Source organism: Triturus cristatus, chromosome 11 (assembly GCF_964204655.1).
Source record: "Triturus cristatus chromosome 11, aTriCri1.1, whole genome shotgun sequence".
Classification (NCBI taxonomy): Eukaryota; Metazoa; Chordata; class Amphibia; order Caudata; family Salamandridae; genus Triturus; species Triturus cristatus.
This window is the reverse complement of record NC_140594.1, coordinates 580028161-580046795: the sequence shown is the minus strand read 5'-3', so window position 1 is coordinate 580046795 and position 18635 is coordinate 580028161. Positions and strand designations below refer to the sequence as shown.

At 43.1% G+C, this 18635-nt stretch overlaps 1 protein-coding gene and 1 pseudogene across 1 annotated transcript in view; both read right to left on the bottom strand.

Annotated features, from left to right (window-relative positions):
* The window catches only part of LOC146785121 (dnaJ homolog subfamily B member 1 pseudogene), a 70709-nt pseudogene extending 64341 nt beyond the window's left edge, over positions 1–6368 (bottom strand).
* Positions 6369–7358: 990 nt separating this feature from the next.
* LGI3 (leucine rich repeat LGI family member 3) overlaps positions 7359–18635 on the bottom strand; it is a 195524-nt gene continuing 184247 nt past the window's right edge. Inside the window, exons 7-8 of the mRNA XM_085633810.1 lie at positions 15399–15563; positions 7359–11497 (exon numbers count right to left, since the gene is read on the bottom strand). Of these exons, the coding sequence (XP_085489936.1) occupies positions 10680–11497; positions 15399–15563 (983 nt within the window). The 3' untranslated portion in view covers positions 7359–10679. The remainder of the gene's footprint in view (positions 11498–15398; positions 15564–18635) is intronic.

The following is an 18635-nucleotide window of genomic DNA, read 5'->3' as shown; positions in this document are numbered from 1 at the left end:
CACCAGTGGCAAAAATCCAGTGCTTTTACAGGCACATGCATCAAGCTCAGAAATAGCGAGTCCTTAATTGCGATTTTTAAGGAATCGCAAATAAGGATTCAGTATCTCCTATGCATGACGCAGATAGCGAAAAAATACCGATTCGCTAATAATCGCTAAACACAATAACGATTAAACCATAAAAATTTGCAAGTCCCGGGAAACACACAAATTGCTAATCGCTAATTTTGCGAGCACATTTTGGCTTGATGCATGTGCCTGCTCGTCCCTTAAGATGCCTTGGTACCATCTAATCATGTAATCATGTAATACACAGAGCCCACACTAATATATAAACACATCTACCTTACATACTCTTATCACTTTCGCTTATTAAGAAATACTAGGCTGACATATTTATCAGTATACTTCTGCAGCTTTCCCTTTTCTTCCTTGACTTCCTCTCTCTGAAGCTTCTTGTGTGTAAGTTTGTGAAGCTCATTGTGTATGTGCACGCTTGTAGGATAAAAGTGTGAAGAAAAGTATTTGTGACGAACCGTGTTGGAGATTATTAGTTTGCGTGTGTGTGTGTGTGTGTAGATGTTTGTGTTGATGAGTAGGCGTGTGCATTTGTGAATTTGAATACCCAGTGAGGCCCGTGTGCGCCATAGACGCTTCTTCTCTGGGTCCTGGAGTGGTCAATGGTTACTGGGCAGTAGACGTGGAGGGTACTGCCGCTTGCCACTGGTGCCCCAGGACAGGGCCGGACTGGCCATAGTGGGCACCGGGTGTTACCCCGGTAGGCCGCTAGGGTTGGGGCCGGTTTTGGGCCCCAGGGGGGCCGTTTTTGTTACCGGGGGTTGGCAATATCGGCCCCCTGTAACAAAATCGTCCAAAACCGCCCCTCGCAAACTGCTCAGCTGCACTCCCCCTCACCCCAGGGGGGGGGGGGGCAGCTGAGCAGTTTGCCAGGGCCGGTTTCTGTTCCCAGTCCGGCCCTGCCCCAGGGTCTTGGGTGCTATATCAGGTATTTTGGAATGATCTAGTTTACCCCTCACATACAGGGGTAATGCCAATGTCCTGCCAAAACTTTATCTTAAAAAATACTTTTATTTTCAAAAGATAAAGGTAGGAGTTTAAAATATGGATGAACATACAAAACCAGATGCTTGCTTGCACCTTTTGAAGCTGATGCATGACCCCAACCTAAATGTAATTTAAGCTCTTGCATTGTGAGTCACTTTTCCCTACTTATCATTGGAAGCCCTGGGCAATGCTGTCTGATGGGCGTAGATTGCAAGGTTTAGAAAATGTCTATATTCTGTTGGGTCTCTTTGCTTCTACTACAAGTCTACATTTTCATACTCCGTTCAATGTGCCTACATGCCAGACCGAGTCACAACAATTTGTCTTTTTAGTTATTATATATGTGTCCTTAAACTAATTTTTCACAGACTGAGGTTTAGGAAATGGTATCTCAGTGGGCTCAATCCAATGCTGCAAGGCCTACACATAGAGACAACAATACTCCGTCCAAAAGTGTACTCAGTGTTGCAAAATCAGGAGGGGGTGTTAAATAGTAGTGGAAACTGCACTGTTTCAGGGGGTTGTCCAATGTGCAAGTGGCTCTGAGCACTGGTGGCATGAAAGGGATTTACCAGTACTCACTCCAGCCGGTCCCTGTCCGTGTTCAAGGCACTAAGTAAAAGGGGTGGCATCGCGCAGTTGGTCCCCAAACAGGTTCACAAAGTTTAGGGACCCATATCTTAGAAATGACCAGTGATGTTCAAGATTTTTAGTGTCATACGGCACTTAGGTAACCAAACATGGACACTTGACAGGGAGGCACTCATGGGTTTCAGAAGTACCTCAGTGAAGGCGTAGGTGACAGCAAAACTTGCAACAATTGTAACTCGTCTTATGTATTTTGTAGCACAAATCAGCCCATTCCAGGTTCAGCACAAAAGTCATGCAGTGAGAACTAATGTGGGCATCCTTAATGAAATGAGAGCCATATAATTTCTCCTGGCTTGAAATATGGAGTCAAATGTGTTGTGCTTATTTCAAAGCCACGCTTTCTATCCACCATTTGGTCACAGATGCTGGTGCTCACTGGCCGCACTCTAGTGTGGGCGTGGGTTCACTTTGGGTCTCATCCAGCTGAGCATGTGATCTGAAGTTGGAGAAACAAAAAATAAAGAGGAGTGCCCCCTATCGTCCAAAAAGGACAGGCTGCCAGGTGAGCTGAAAAAGAGAAAGAGGGCGCACAAAGTGTGAGGAATATCGACTGATTGACCTTTTCTAGCCCTACTCGCTTTTCAGAGGCACATATCTGACATGTTATTAGCTCCACCAAGCAACAGTGGTCTTTCAGAGGCAGGTATGGAATTGACTTCACTAGCCACAAGTTCAACATAGAGCTTACTCTCCCTAGCCACATCAGCCATTCAAAGGCACAAGTCCTGATGTGTGTGGCCATCCACAGAACTCAACATCTTAACCAGTGGCTATTGAACCTCATGCCTTGGAACTCGGCATCTCTATTCAGTCTGTTCCAAATAAGGGAGCTGACCTTCTTTTTCATGACATCGAATGCAAGAAATCTCCATCTTTAAAAGGCAGCCTTGAATTCCCCATCGCATAAAAACTCAGAAATCTTCCTCACTGCTTTGAAGGTGTCATTGATTTTTCAGGACCTAGAATTCAATAATCATCTAGAGAAACCTACAGTATTCAGAGGTGTCCCAAGTAATCTGATGACCTGGAACAATCTTGCTATCCTCTTTGTCTATAGCATGAGTATCTTCAAGAGTTGAACTTGGTGTTGTATATCCTTGATCTCTTTAGTCACCCTTAGAACCCTACATCCTAAATAGAGGAGGTTGAAGTTCTGTTTCTTCTTCCGCATCCTACAACGTTCAAAAGAGTGCTTGACTCTGTGACCTTGAATCAGAGCCGCCCTTTGCTCTGAGCCTCTTTCAGTGGAGGTACTGTCTTTCTGGTGATTTTCAGGTCTGCCGCCATACTTGCCTACTATGCCTTCTTTAGAATTGCCCCTTGGGTCTTTGTATGGAGTGAAACGAAACCGAGGACAGGTTTCCTTCAGATGAGCCCGGCTGTTGCAACTCACAATTATTCTAATCCAGGATTTTCCCCAACACTCTAAAATACCAATATGTGAGAATTTTTCATGGCAAGCCCGAGCCTTACAGGTCTTTAATTGATGCATGAGTTTGTATTAGGGGCGGCTATCACTGTCCAGTGGCTCATATCTAACAGTCAAACATGAATCCACTCCTGACTTTTAACTGCACACCTCTTTGCACTTTGTGAATTGTGTTGCTTCTAAACATCTGTGTAGTCTCCGAAAAAAACAATATGTAGTAGAGAGAGAACTTAAAAACCAAACTGGGACAATGCCTTACACATAGACCAAGGCCCAGATTTACAAAGATTTTGCATTGGGTTTGTGTTATTTTTTTTTAACACGGACCAGGACCAAAATATAGGTTGGAATTTACATAACAATACAAATTGTGATTTGCGTTAGTTTGCAACCAAAAGCAACACAATGCAGCACAATGCGCTTACTGGCATTAATTTGCGTCAAGAAGGCATTTTCTGGGAGGTGTATGGGCATTCCTGTGCATCCACCCATACTTTTTCATTCAAATCCCAGTCTACAAAGACTTGGAGACATAGATTTGCACCAAAATCCTGCGCCTCCTCTTAGGCTGGGATAAGGACGAGAACTATTTTTATTTCTCCTCGTTTTTCCCTATTTGCATGTGTGCTGCATTCTGCAGCACACAAAGAGGAAATTGCCTTTTAGCATAGGTTTTGTGGATGAAGTGACTCCTTCCTACACAAAACCTATGCTGACCGTAATGCAGACACGTTTGCGCTATGGCGCAAGGATGCCTGCATTGGTGCATGGCTGCTGAAAGTACACCAGGGCAGGGAGAGAGCAAAACTGTGACACTTCTTTGTAGATACGGTGCAGGTCTGCTCTCTCCAGTTGACACAGAGCAGCAACTTTAAAGCTTTGTAGGCCCAGGCCCTAGTTTTTGATCTCCGGAGTAGTTTGGGCACCTTCATCAGACTGCAGATACATGTTCTCCTCAATGGAAATAAATATAATTTACACTTTAATAGGCCAGCTGCAACTCTGCAAGAAAGGTTTGTTCAGTTGCACAAAGTTCAATTATCAGGCATAAGAGTGTATGAAATCCTTTGCTCCCTTGTACCTAAAAACATTACAAGCCTTTAACAAATCCAGGTTTCTGGATAGAGCTCCAAAAGCTTGCTTACAAAGTGAGCCACATATGAAAAAAATCTAAACTCTAAAGCCCTAATTGGTTGACGCCAGTGAAAAATATACTGCCAACTTCAAACTTGCAGAGTATAGTTAAATCATTATGACACATCATTGGAACCATCACATTCTTATTAACACACAATTCCTCAGTGTTCAAAGTTTTGTAATATTGCAAACGTGTTTATCAGAAGCTACTCAGATTCATTGTCTTTCCTCCTGTTGTTCACAATTCATTGCCACTTTTTACATCTAGCCTCCCCATTGGCCTGAGACGGTCAATTGCTTCGCTTCAAAGGCAAGTCCACGCAAGCAATTCAGGAAAGGAAAGGAATTTTCTACAGACTCAACCATATCACGTATCCTAGTTAAAGGAACCTACAACAGCATGGTCTTTTGAAATGGTTGTTGTTCCTCATCACAGCGGATTGTCCCATATTAGAAAATGAGTGAGCATTTTGGCCGGGAAGCAAAGAGTTTCTTTGACCCATACTTGGAGTCACTGGGTCAGAATTAGTAGTGGATTGTTGAGAGGAAGTCATAAGGACAAAGAAACCACGTGGCAGCCATTTTGGTTTTCTGCAATGAAAGTGACACTGAGATAGCATTTGACAGAAAGCCTATCTATCGAACAGGAACTTAGTCACTTTTCTGAAAATCTAGGGTACAAAAAGTGGAAGAAGTTGTTCTTTTTTAGTTTGTTTTGCTCAGATACTATCATCAATTACAGTGTGGACTTCGCCTCTTATTACCCTACTTGCCCACTCAAAGGAGAGATAGTTAGGCACTAAAAAGAAAAAAAAGATTTGCCAGGTGACTGATCTAATTCCAATCTGCCTGACGGAGGACTGGGGAGAGACTCAGTATTGGATCTCTTGGGCCGCAAAGCTGTTCCAAGGGCTACAGTAGCTGTTTGCTGACCCCTAATGTCTTAGGGGTACAGGTTCTGCCAATGAAGCCGACTCTCACCCTGTGGAACTACCCTCCTATTACTCATGAGGAAAACAAGTAAACATGTAATGGGAAAAGACAGAGAGAAGGGGAAATTGATGGGAATTATGGATCAGGAATAGGTGAGAGGAAGGAAGCGGGAGGTTTCAGATGAGAAAAACAATAGTAAACTCATATACTAGAACTAACACATGTCTCAAACAAGACCCAAATCTCTCTACACTGTCCTAAAGGCCAAAATGAAGACTCAAGCACTGTTATCTTATACCTCACCAACAATCTTCTCCATGTCACACTCTGTATGACCCAGTCACAATCTGCAGGGATAATTGTGCCACCTCCTGCTGACTGGACTTTCCCTGTGGTTCTACCCTCAAGCTTGCCGGATTCAACACCGAAGTATAACACAAAAGTTTGAAAGTTTGTGTCTCACCAGTGAAGATCCTTTCAACTTGCCGGAGTAGCCCAGCTAAGGTTAGGAAACAGGAGAATCTACCTACCTTGCAGATGTAAGTTATGTTTTAGTTTTGCAACTTTCTTTATCATGGAATTCTCCATGCTAAGAACTCTGTGCGTCCAATTAACAGTGCCACTGTTTATTCATGTGAGGGCCAGAGTTCCTCGAAAGGAGCTTGTAACTTTGTTTGACTAATTTATCCCTAATAGGAAAGAGGAACTATCAGAAAAGCATTTCATCACCACTATCAGGGAGAAATCAGGAGACACAGCTGGAAACACCAGCACCCAGATGTCTTCCTTTTACCTCAGTTTTCCAGAATCTCGGTCCTGCCAGCCAGTGATGTCCCTGACACTCATTTCTCACGTCCCACATTTGAGAACCGCCTCCTTCAACAAGCACTACATCTGAGTCACCTTGTGTTCCACACACTCCTGGTGGGTTGGTGTGGGGATTCCAAGGCTGCTGAGTTATTTCACTTTGTCCAGCTTTTTAAGGGTTATGTCTAGTTACCATCATGATTTTCTTGATGCTTTCCACCAGGTCACCAATCACCAGAACAGTCACGCCATACTCAACACACTCTTGATTATTCTTTCCTGGATGCGGCTCAAAAACTCTTTTGTTTCCCCCTTTCATGCTTTTCAGACAAGCTGTGACTGTCATCGCACCAGATGTATGTGTGAACATCAACAGCTAAAATAGCGTCAATGTAAATATTATGTCCTAAATAACATTAACAAAAACATCTCTCCATTGAGTGTATATTTTCTAATATTAACTCCAATGAGGCAATATTCTTGTGAGAGGTATTTAGGACACAATATTTTGTCCAGACTATATTTAGGTGATGATATTATGGTTCCATTTCCATGGGTTCACAGCAGGATGTCCCTTTGAATCTGCGGTCAGATGAAGCTCCCCCCTGGAGTCCAGATGACCATGAATGACTCGCTGTCGATCCCAATGCTCTTCAGTGTTCAAATCTAAGAAGAAGGAGTCTGAAATGCAACCCCAGGATCCACACAGCCCAAAGGCGAGTGGCCATACCACACACTGCAGGGCTGGTACTGTTTTTTTAAATTGGCTTTTCAGCTTTGTCAAAGCTGATTTTCACATTTTCCAATTTTTGCTAGAACCTTTGATCCCTACATCAGACTTCCATCATTTTTTAACTACTTTACTTTAAGCTTATACATTACATTGTTACTGTTGTTTTAGTCAGCTGTTATATATGTATTACATGCATATTTCAGAAGAAAGCCTTCTTAATTGAGCCAGCTATCAAGGCTGAGACAGATATTCCTCACAGAAAGCAGTTTAATTAATATTAGCCAGACTGTTTGGGATTTGTGGGTGCCAGGTCATAGCTTACCTGAAGACTGTGACTTCCCCTCCTAGCTTAATATCTGGTTTTCCACAAGAAGCAATTCAGCATTTCTTCGCTGTGCTCCTCTGAAACAAAGTTAGATATGGACTGTTCCAAGAACGAGGCGGTATTGGTAAAAGGATCCTACCCGCCAGTTTGGCGAGAAGTAATAATGGTAGAGCTGCCAACCAACAGAATAAACTAATATTTTCTTTTGTAGATCATTTTTATATGCACAAGAAATGTAAGTGCTTGTTAACATATAGTGAAGTAAATTTAGCTTTCACATAAACACGTACATTTCAAAGGGAATAAGGGAAAGGGAAGATCTTGTATACAAATCTTGCTAAGAATAAGGAGCTAATCATTCAGTTTGAGCCAGCTGCTTACAAAACCTTGTTTTTTTGGACCCAGGTCAGTATAAATTCATATTTTTTGTTTAGGAGGCATGGATATTTCTCCCCAGTGTGTTCAGTTTTAACACCAGATGAACATAGTCTTCAGTGTTTATTTTCCCGATTTCCTTGCATGATTTCTTGTGCACCAATAGACTTTCATTGACCATTGTTTCTTAAATATGATAGAAGGTTGCGTTTTACTGCCAACATGAAACGTACTTCTTTCCTTTTTGAGTAGTGTTTTCCCAGAGTCCTGCTCATTCCCGCCCAGATGCCAGACTCCAACATGCCACTTTGAGACATGGTTCAATGAAGCTTCATCAGAGTGCCACTTCCAACATATGCCCTTCTTTTGACTTATGAGCTTGCACATTCTCTCCTGGGCTTAGAAATATCTTGTGTACACTTTCCCTTGTGTGGAGGTAAGGTGCAGTTCTTGCCTGGTCTTTGTGGCCTCTGTTAACTAACCTGACCATTTTATTCTGATGTTAGTCTATACAGTTCATATCTCATTTTACTATAACTGGTTGTTTCTTAACCCTTTTCGGTCTAAATAGGTAGAATTGGTATTCATCATTTCCATTTGCTTTATTTTCAACATCTCCATTCACTAGTATCATGTCGAAATCGCTGGTGGGCCAGACAATGAGTGGCCAGGTTGGCCTACTCGTAATTTTCTTCATTTGCTGGTGATTCCAGAGTTCTTCTTTTGACAGATTATACCCCTTATCAGTAATGCACCTTCTATTACTTTCATTAAATATAAAAGTGTTGTAACTGCTGACTCCCTTGCTTAATAAAACAGGTCATTAGGAGACTTCGGATCTCATTTAGTGTTTGGTGGGCTGTCCTCCATTCTGCCGCGGCAGTGAGACCCTGGTGGAATTCTCTGTTCCTTCAGAGGCGCCACCACCACAGTGGATCCTCTGAAGGCATTGTATTCAAATGTTTTGTTTTTAGACCACTCTTTAGATAGAGGTCACCATATGCACTTATGCAAATCAGTGTTGGTACTGCTCCAGCAGGAGCAGTCCAGTCAGATCTACCAAGCCCCAAGCAATCACCAGTGGCTGAAATTATTTCAGTCATTCCCTCCATCACCTCATTGGTGTTACAGTAGATGCCTCGAGTTATGTTATGAGGATTTGTATAGCGCGCTTATCACCCGAGTGGTATCCAGGCATGGAGTAGGTCGATCGGTCTCCTAGTCAAAGAGCTAGGTACTCAGTTTCTTACAGAATTCAAGAAGGGATGGGGAGGTTCTGATGCGGTCAGGAAGGTCTTTCCAGGATTTGGAAGTCATGTAGGAAAAGGAGTGGCCTCCTAACTTGATCCTACAGATGCGGGGTACTTGCTCGAGGAAGAGTGAGACTGAGAGCAGTTGCCTGGTGGGTTGGAGGAAGCTGAGGCAGTGGTTGAGTGCCACCGGTATGCACAGTAGCAAGTCCAGTTCTCACTGTGTCACATGACTCAAGCTACACCTCGCTGATGAGACCCCAAAATCAGAAACATAAGCACCAAAGTCTGGTTTCTATCTTGACAGGACCTGGTCTGCTAGTTCTGGCTGGAATGTTTTTACTGTAGCAGGATTAAGATTAATTTGCATTTGTCCGATATCTGTCTAGAGTGGTATAGTGAGTGAAGATGATGGCCTGAAATGCTGCCCGAGCAATCAGCAGTTGCTGAGATTAATGTAAGCAGTCATACCATCACTTTGTTGCTGTTACTGCATGACATGGGCCAGACCAAAGGATTCTGGGTGTTTAGCATGTACCCTGTGAAGTTAGTGAAAGCTTTTACTTCATCAATTCTAGAATTGTTGTGGCGGGAACCGAGGGGAACTTTGGTGTGTTCCCAGCATACTTTCTGGTTTTTCTCAGTATTGCCAAATACACCAGCTTTACATTCCATGACATGCTGTGAGTTCATTGTTTGACTGATGTTAGACATTAACAGCGAGAGCGGCCATCCTCTTCAGTTCCTTTATTAATATTGTATAATTCCAGGTTATAGCCATTAACACTTATCAACACTCTCATGCCTTTGTCTAAAGCTTGAATTACCTGTGTAAATTCACCACAAAATGGATTTGTCAAATAACTAAACACATACATTTCCTTGAAATATTGTTCACACAGTTCCATATCTAGGCTCAAAAGTTCAACCTAAACGGCTGTATTATATGTCAAATTTGGCAAGGAATATGGTATCCTTGTCATTTTAGTAAATGCAGTATGGTCTTTGTTAACTACATCCTTTATTACAATTTTCAGCCTCTGGGTCCAAACTTAGGACAGTGTGTAATTAAGATATGGGTTTGTAGTTTAAGTGCCAGGGCCCTTCATAGATTCTCTAGCAAATAACAAAAGGTGATGTTAATGTATCCACTGTGTCACAGCGCCACATCATGGGTGCCCAAAGAGCGATGGAAACCACAAATCACGTGACAGAGTCCAAAGTTCTCCAAAGGCACCTGTCATGTGACAAGAGTTCAGGTACCTACAAAGATTCCATTTACAACTCAAGAGACTAGAGCATGACTGACCTTTCACTTGGCTGGAACCCTGAGTGCCACTGGCACACCTTGTCGCCTTTGGAAATAGCGTTACCTGTCACAGGGCAGTTTCCCAGAATCCCTCTGTCCCTTCTAACTCATGACAAAAGCCCATGCAACTAATACCCTGTACATCAGAGGAGTTCAGATGGTAATTCACTTAACCCTGGCACACGACAGGTGCCCAGAAAACAATTTAGACACACTGTCAAATGAGATGTGCCCACAGTGCCACTGACCCCACTATTACGTGACAGAAGCCCAAAACCCCACTATAATACTGTATCAAATGACAAGTGTTCATTGATTTGACACAACCCGTCGCACTATCAAGGGTTCCCACAAATGGTGTCCTAGACTTCCACATTGATCCGCACATTGTCGTTTTGCAGTTTACATTTTATTATCAACATTCGCATGCTACCCTGTCCAGTCAATGTCCTATAATTGGGCGATACGTGCGGATAGGCACAGGGTTTTCTCTAGAAAATGTTTCCTGATATGAGCCATGTAGTGATCCACGGTTCTTGCAAAACGTACAACTCAACATCCTTTGATATACGCAGTCTGCCATTGCACACCCTATAGAATTCAGTTGTCCACCATCCATTGGTCTTTGTGACTCCACCTTGTAACGAGAAAGAGGGCAGCATACCTTATGAGCTGAGATCTACCACCGCGTGCTTGTACACCAGAGTGTCCCCCTTGAAGCTGGGCACCAAAACCAGGTCTGAGCCCCCCACAGTGACTAAACTGAAGGCACGTGGCGCTTGGACGCCCAGTTCTTGGACTTTCACAAACTTCTGCTGCTCAGCATCCCAGAGGTAGAGGTGCGTGTAGGAGAAGTCGCTCCCCAGGGCCATGTACTGACGTGAGCCAACGAGAAAAGGCTGCATGACCATAGCTCCACGGGAGGCCAGGGTCTGCATCTCTGTGAATCGCAGCCCCTCCCACTTCACTACCTTGGAGTCACCAATGTAGCGACCCAGGCAGAGGTAGGATTCCTTCATCTGCCGAAAGTGCTTCACTGTCTGCACATCCATCATCTCAGCTACCTCCCCCTGGAGGACAAACTGCTTCTGGGATCGGTTCCACTCATAGATGACTGGGGCCTGGGAGCTACTAGATAGGATGAGCTTGGGCGTGTCGTCCGCCGCCACAAACTCTACATCAGTATCACGGTGCCAGGGGTGCAAGGTCTGATGGGAGTAGAAGCCATTCTGGTTCCAGCGGTACAGGCTGGTGGAGCCAGCCTTGGAGCTGTCTGCAATGACAAAGTACCAGTCACCGTCAATGGAAAAGGCTTCCACATCATTGGGCTTGCGCGTCTTACGTGAGTCAATGTCCTGCATTTTGATGAACTTGTCCACATTGCTGTCCCATCGATGGATGTTGGAACCTCCGAACAGTTGGGCCACTACCACGAACAGTTGGGACTCCACCACCAGCGGCTTGCAGTAGATGGCCGAGCGAGCTGCAAGAGACAGAGGAAAGGTGTGAGCATTTATAAGTATTTACACATACATGTTGTTGTTCTTAGTTCTATAATCTTTGTTAATAAGGTTGGCAAATAAGGAAGAAACCGACACCAATGCAACCAAATCTACTCAATGGGTGAAATATTTTAAAGTATGCAATATTAACAGCAATGTAATGTATACATGAAACACGTTTATGTAGGTACATAAAATACTGCAAAAGTAATCAGAACTTGTTTAAAAAACAAGTCATCTTGAATTGATTTGCGCCTGGTATAGAAAAGGTAGCTTATGTAATGAGACACTGTATATTTTAGAAATACAGAGAGTGCATATGATTGCTGGCTGTGTGCTGTATATTTTCAGGTCACAGAAAAAGGTTTCTCCCTGGATTTTGGTACCTCCAACTTGGAGAATGTGGTCACACAATAGCAGCTGAAGCTAATGAAAAGCTTTCATGGCACCAACTTATCAGAAGATTTCAAAAAACAAATCAGTCCTCACCAGTTCCTTCAACTCCTCAACAACAGATTCTAGTATCCTAAGCTCTCAAAACTCTTTAGTCTAACAGCGATATTTTAGCTCGGCCTTAATGCCTAGACTATAATAAACAAAACTGACTGACTAAGCCAGCTCAGGGTTCTTTGTAGAAAGTAGCGCACTTTTTAATACAAAGGTACAAACAGAATACGTGGCAAGACTGAAATAGCCCGGGATAATAAGCTTGATGTATGAAATATTTTAGAAAAGTGTAAAAAAAATAACATTATCAGTCTGAAAACCTGATATTTAGAATTGTGAGGTAGCGACTATATCTATATAATTCTCGACTATCAGATTTTTTCAATTAAAAATGAAAATGATATGTAATATGTAAAGTGATACCCACTCTCCTTTACTATGAAAGCTCCACAGTACCAGTAAACATATCCTCTGGTCATATCCTAAGTTGGGCACCTTCACAGATGTCTCGGAGGCGGTGTTCAACCTTAGTGAAATGTGGAGCCGTGATCCCGCTGTGCTGCCCTTCTGAAGTAACATATCACCCACACATGACACAGAGAAAATGAAATTCCATTTGTTGTTGGTGGCAAAACTGGTGATCTTGAGGTTGTTGAGCACTACGACCATCCCATCATTAAAATGTGTTTGAAAAAGAAATTGTGGCTCTTGGCGATGGAGAAACTAGTGTAAGTAGCTGGAGGGAAGGAGAGACATTTTTGGAGCAAGTGGAAATCATTGTTGATGGTGATAATGCAAAACCACTGAGAACTAAGCTGCCGCAGAAGACTGTGAATGCTCAGAGTTCTAGATGATGTAATTGACCAGCTAACAACAACATTAAGATCTGGGGAGCATGAAAGAAAGACTCAGCTGTGCCAGAGATGGGCCTCATGACAGTCCGCCAACCCAACTCGAAACTGTCTGGTGTTAAATGTCTGAGGCAAAGGGGAGGTGAGGATGGGATCTGGGAGAAATGGGGTAAATGGGGAGTGGTGTGGAGGAGTGGGTTTACTGGGTGGCAGTTATAGCTCCTGTTTAATTAAGTCACAGTTTTAAGGTGGTAATGTCCACCTTCAGTGCTCTACAAAGACCAATAAACATTATTGAAACATAACATTTTCCCGCATAGCATAAACTTTTGACAATTTGTGGAGAAAATAGCAGGATTTATTGCCCTAACCCAGCTGACTACCATCAGTTTGTTTTTTCATTGATCTTTTGCCATGCTCACTGCACTTTCTATGCACCAAAGCACTGTGTCCCCAGCTGACTTGATGTATATGTAGCACATTCAAATCTAGTTAATCCACAGCAAATACATTTTATCATGTTATTTCATGTCTATTTCTAAATGTACATATATAAACCCATATCACTCTGGTCCTGAAGGCACTAAAGTGGCTCCCAGAAAGCAGGAAGACTCTCTTTCAATCTATTGTGCATCACACAGAGGGCTGTTAAAATTAATTTAATCAAAAATCACAAAAAACTTCCAACCCTGGAATTTACTTTCCATCCTGGCACTGAGCTTAATAATTCATGCTTCCAGAAAGAACACCGTTGGTAGCAGTACTTTCTCAGTTCAAGTTGTAAAACTGTGGCATTTCCTAACTACAAGATCAGATCAGAGCAATTGAGCATCACTTAGAGCTCAGGAGGATCGTTAAGACCAGGTTATTCTCAATGTGATCCTAGAAAGAATCCACACATTCTCATTTTCTGCCTCCAGCAGGATACCCTTCTAGGCCTTGTAAAATAAAGGATGAGAGACATCATCAGAATCCCTTTACGAACAATCCCTATCATCAGAGAGAAACACAAACCTCTAGAATCATACCACCCATGCCCCTATATAAAACAAATACATTATGGAATTATCCAATTCAAACCCAGATATTATCCACTCTTACCAGACAAACCTAAACAAACGCTATCCAGACATTACACATAACTCGGTGCCCAATGTTAAAGAAACAAGTAAGAAGTCAAACATTAAAGCTCAGTATCTATGTAAAAATGGACAGATTGTATCAACACCATCAACAGACAAATGGAATAACCAAAGACGCACTAAATATTTATCACCTGTCCGCATGTAATCAAATGTCATCCTTTCTTTCTACTCTATATTCTTCCTCAGATTGTATCCTATCTCAATACTCAAAAAATAAAACCAAGCATGAAAATTAACCTGGTTTATAGATGGTGATTTTTCTCTCTCCTACTTTCTATTTGGATGATATTCTCATTACACTTCATCCTCTGCCTACATTAGGGCCTCCGAGTGTACCCTATTCTATCACATGCCTACCGCTTTACTCTCTACTATACTTCAGTAAACTAACCATAACCCTCGTTACCATTTATAAACTCTATTTGTAACTAACCATACCTGCTGTACCTAATTTTTCTAACTTATCTACTTATCCTATTCCCATAAATCACAATTTCTCCCTCTGTGTAACCTCTCCTTGCAATTTCACAATATCTAACCTCTTCCACCCCCTAGACTTAACTCCTATTAACTTAATCCGCCACTATCAACTGGAGGAAATACTTCAAACAGTTTCCTCAGAACACAATGCTAACCCAGAAACCAACAAATTCACAATAATAATTAATACCCATCAGGTTGACCACTAACTTAGGGTTACATAGTAGTGTAGTACCCAGCATAAAGCACGTCAATACTTTGCCAGGGGTAGTAAGTGCTTTATAAATGCAATCACAACACAATACAATACATTGCAATTTGTTTTATCTGTATCTTATTTTTTAATTGCAGTGCTGAATAAAACACAAATGCCCTTGTTACAAAGTTTCCATGTTTGGGAGCAGGGATAAACATAGCCCCACACCTAAATTTGGAGATTACAAGTTATTTCCCCCTAGAATGGGGAATAACATACGCGAACGCGAACCTGTTGGAAGCAGATGGTAAATTGTATAATTGCTGTTCTTAGAGCTGTTGTGTAGGGGGCAGAGTATTGGCTGGAGGGAAATGTGTGTCAAGTTTCAGCTCGGGCAGTGTTTACAGCTATCCTCTTGCTGCAGTATGTGGGCAGGCAGGGCCGGGGTGCAGCAGTTGCCAACAGCTCATGCAGCTATGTTCTGAAGTCCAAGCCTTGTATCTCTGGGCCCATAATTATTGTTTCTGGAATGTGCACACCTTGTATTTCTAGATCCAGAGACACCAAGAATGTTAGAGAAGCCTGAAGTGGTGAACCCCCTGGGCCACTCATAATGAGGACTTTGGTGTGACATTTAAGAACCGCTTCAAAAGGTTAAAATATTTTCTCTATGTTCACAAAAGAACCCTTTGATCCTTGACTCAACACATCTGTAAATTAGCTAGTTGAGTTTACTAAACACCCAGAGAGGGATTATCCTTACCTGGGATCTTGTCGAAGTCACGCAACTTGCGCTCTACATAGTCCCACTTAAGGATGACACAGCTACTGGTGCTGGGCTGAGCGAAGGCCACATACAGATCACTGGAGAACAAAAATGGCTCCACGGACACAGACTGGAAAGGCAGAGTCTGGTACACCAGCAAATCTAAAGAGAGATTGAGGTGCATGAGATACGAACAACCGACAGCAGGGAGAGAGGGAGACATAATAATTGATCCAGGAGAATACAAAAAGTGAAGGGGTTATGTTAAAGGAATTTTGAGATGTGAGGTTAACAGTGGGATGAGAGCACTCTGTGAGTGGCCACTTGCTGCTCCTTGACTCTGCTGCTAGCGATTTAACTGAGCAGTGTTCATGAAGTGCGCACTGTGCAGGACAGCCCTTTAAGCCTCCTCTTAAGGGGGGAGAGAGGTGAGGCACGATCCAGCTGCAGTGTGATGTTTAAAAACACAGCACTCTATAGGTGGATCTCTGGATTGTGCCCACGAGGTGAGTAGTTGAGCTAAGATCCTCTCACACAGGCAACATCCATTATATTTAGCAGACCTACTATGCCTGCCTTAGTCAAAACAGTATATTTGCTAACATGTGGATGTCAGTCTGCACATCAGTGCATCCCTGAAGCCAATGTGAAGCCATGCAGTGCAGCAAGGGCAGGATTCCCCAGAACTGCCCCAGCTTGTTATAGGACTGTGCTTCCTGTCCTATCAAGAAACTGGGACAGATTGAGGTGGCTCTTCCCATTTTTAAACCTGGCCTTGCTGCTGTCTGGCTTTATGTCAGGAATCTTGGCTTGCTGATTCCTGATCTCCTGATGCCACTGAGGCTCCAAGTTGCCAGCAAAGGAAGCAAGGTAAGTTAAAAACATTGTGTGTGTATGTGTGTGATTGAATGACTGAGAATTTGGGTTGTTGGTTGAGGGGGGTGAGAGCCCTCCTCAAGCAATAGCCACAATCCTTGTCAAGGTACACAACAAAAGTCACTAAATTAATCTGTGCTTAATGCTCTGGAAGTTTGGCATAAAAGCAGTCAAGCTTAACTTAGAGACGTGTAAAGCGTATATGCAGCACACCAACAGTAATAAAGTGAAAACACAGCACAAGGAAAATCCCATAACAATTTAGAAAAATAGAGACAAATTTAATAAATTATTTGAGATTAAAATGACAAAAATCCAATCAAAACTTAAATAAAACCGAAGATATGCAATTTCAAAGATTTATGATAAGTTTAGCGCCTAAAAGCACAAAGCGACAACTATGGTTATCTGGTCGTGCAAGACCAGGTGAAAGTCACAAGTTCAGGTTGACCACGATGGAGTGTGGGACGATACCGGGACCAGGTTGGTCCCACTGAAAAAGTTGCTTTCTAAAGTCCAGCACCATAAGTTTCATTTGTGGTGGCAGAGGCAATAAAGGGCAGACCGGACGTCACGGATGGTCTTCGCTGTAGGCCAAAGATCCTGTTGTCTGTCAGACGGTCATTGCTGGAGTTTCGCATTGGTGGTCACCATGGGATATCGATGCTGTAGCGCAAATTGCAGATCTTGTATTGCCGGTTTTCACTGGCAGTCGCTCTAGCGCAATAAATCATGTTCACCAGAGCTTCGCATTGGCGGTCTGCACAGGCGGCAAGATCTAGGCACTAACTGCCCTGTTCGCGGTTGCAAAGAGCCTAATACCTATAGATTTCTTCTTGTCTTCAAGAAGAAACTCAATTGATGTCACACCAAGGGTCCAGGACCTGGGATGCACCTCTTGGGGATCAGGAACTCACTCCAGCAGAGACCAGCAGGACTCAGGCAGGTCTAGGTGCAGGTCCATTATGGCAGTTCAGCTGGGCAGTTGCTGAGGGGCCTCTGGAGCTTATTGTGTCTCTGTAGCTAAGAACCAGAGGTCAGTCAGCTGACCCTTGGAGACACTTCAGCCTGGGATGAAGGGTAAAGGTCCAGTCTTCCTTCTCAGACAACAGGGCAGGCCTAAAGCAGCAGGGTAGTCATCTGTCTGTTTGGGGGTACAATAGGCTAGATACTCGGTTGGTGGTTTTGTTCATAGGGAAACAGCGCCACAGGGTATATCCACGGAATGTATATTTCAATATTCTCTATCTGTACGGTGCTAAAAGGTGGAGAGAACCACCTGCCTCCCCAGACTCTGCGGCCTCAGCTGCAAAAATAACATTAGCAAGGATCCATAGCACACGTAAAAGTTTTCATCAGCACAATAAATGACAGTAGTACCTTCATATGGCGACACAAATATATACACTGGTCAAAATAGATTTCTTCAATCTTTTATTCTTTGTGTAGACCTTCTCACGTATGAGTTCTGTGACAGATCGATAGCCAATACAATAGGCTAGTGTGAAGTCCTTTGTGTGGGAGCTGGGCCAGGGCCTTTGAAGTGAAAGTGTGGTAGAGTAACAGCTCCGCTCCACTCATTAAGTTAGGATGGCCCATCTTGCAAACACCCAGGCTCTCTACTGTGAAACTGTCTGGGAGGAATACACCAAGGCTAAATACATCTAGTCATGTGGGCCAGGAAACAGGCTCCAGGCATCAAATGGTTGCGACAAGAAAATGGCAACTTTATAAAAGAGTGAGTTTGTGTGTTTTATGATTGTGAGTCTGCCACTGGCCATGGCATACTCCATATAATTCGGAGGTTGTGGCGGCACCCAAGGGAACATGCAGCTCCTGGCTTATTGAAGATAATTCTTGACATAAGGAAAGGCACCCGTGGCAAAATGCAGGCCCTGAATTACTAGAAGTAATTCTTGGCATGGGACCCATGGAGAAAAATGCTGGTGCTTACATTCTGGAGGAAAGTTTTAATATGGAGTCCATCATGGCGAGCGTCTGTCATTGGGACACTGGAGGTAATTATTGCCATAGGCGGGACACTCAGGGCAAAATGCAGACCCAGAAATACTGGAAGTAATACTTGACTTAGGAGGACACCTATGTCAAGTACTGGTGCTGGCATGCTGGTGGTAATTATTTGCCTTAGAGAATGCAGAAATGGCATATTAGGGCTGAGTGGCGATTTGGGGAAAGTAATCCATGCTAAAATGCTGGCTCTGAAATACTGGAGGTAATGTTTGACAGACGGGCCACCCATGGCATATTGGCAATATAAATGAAAAATCCTGTACTGGAATATTTTATGTAATGCTTGGTATAAGGGGGTACCCATTGCAAAATGGTGGCATTGGCACA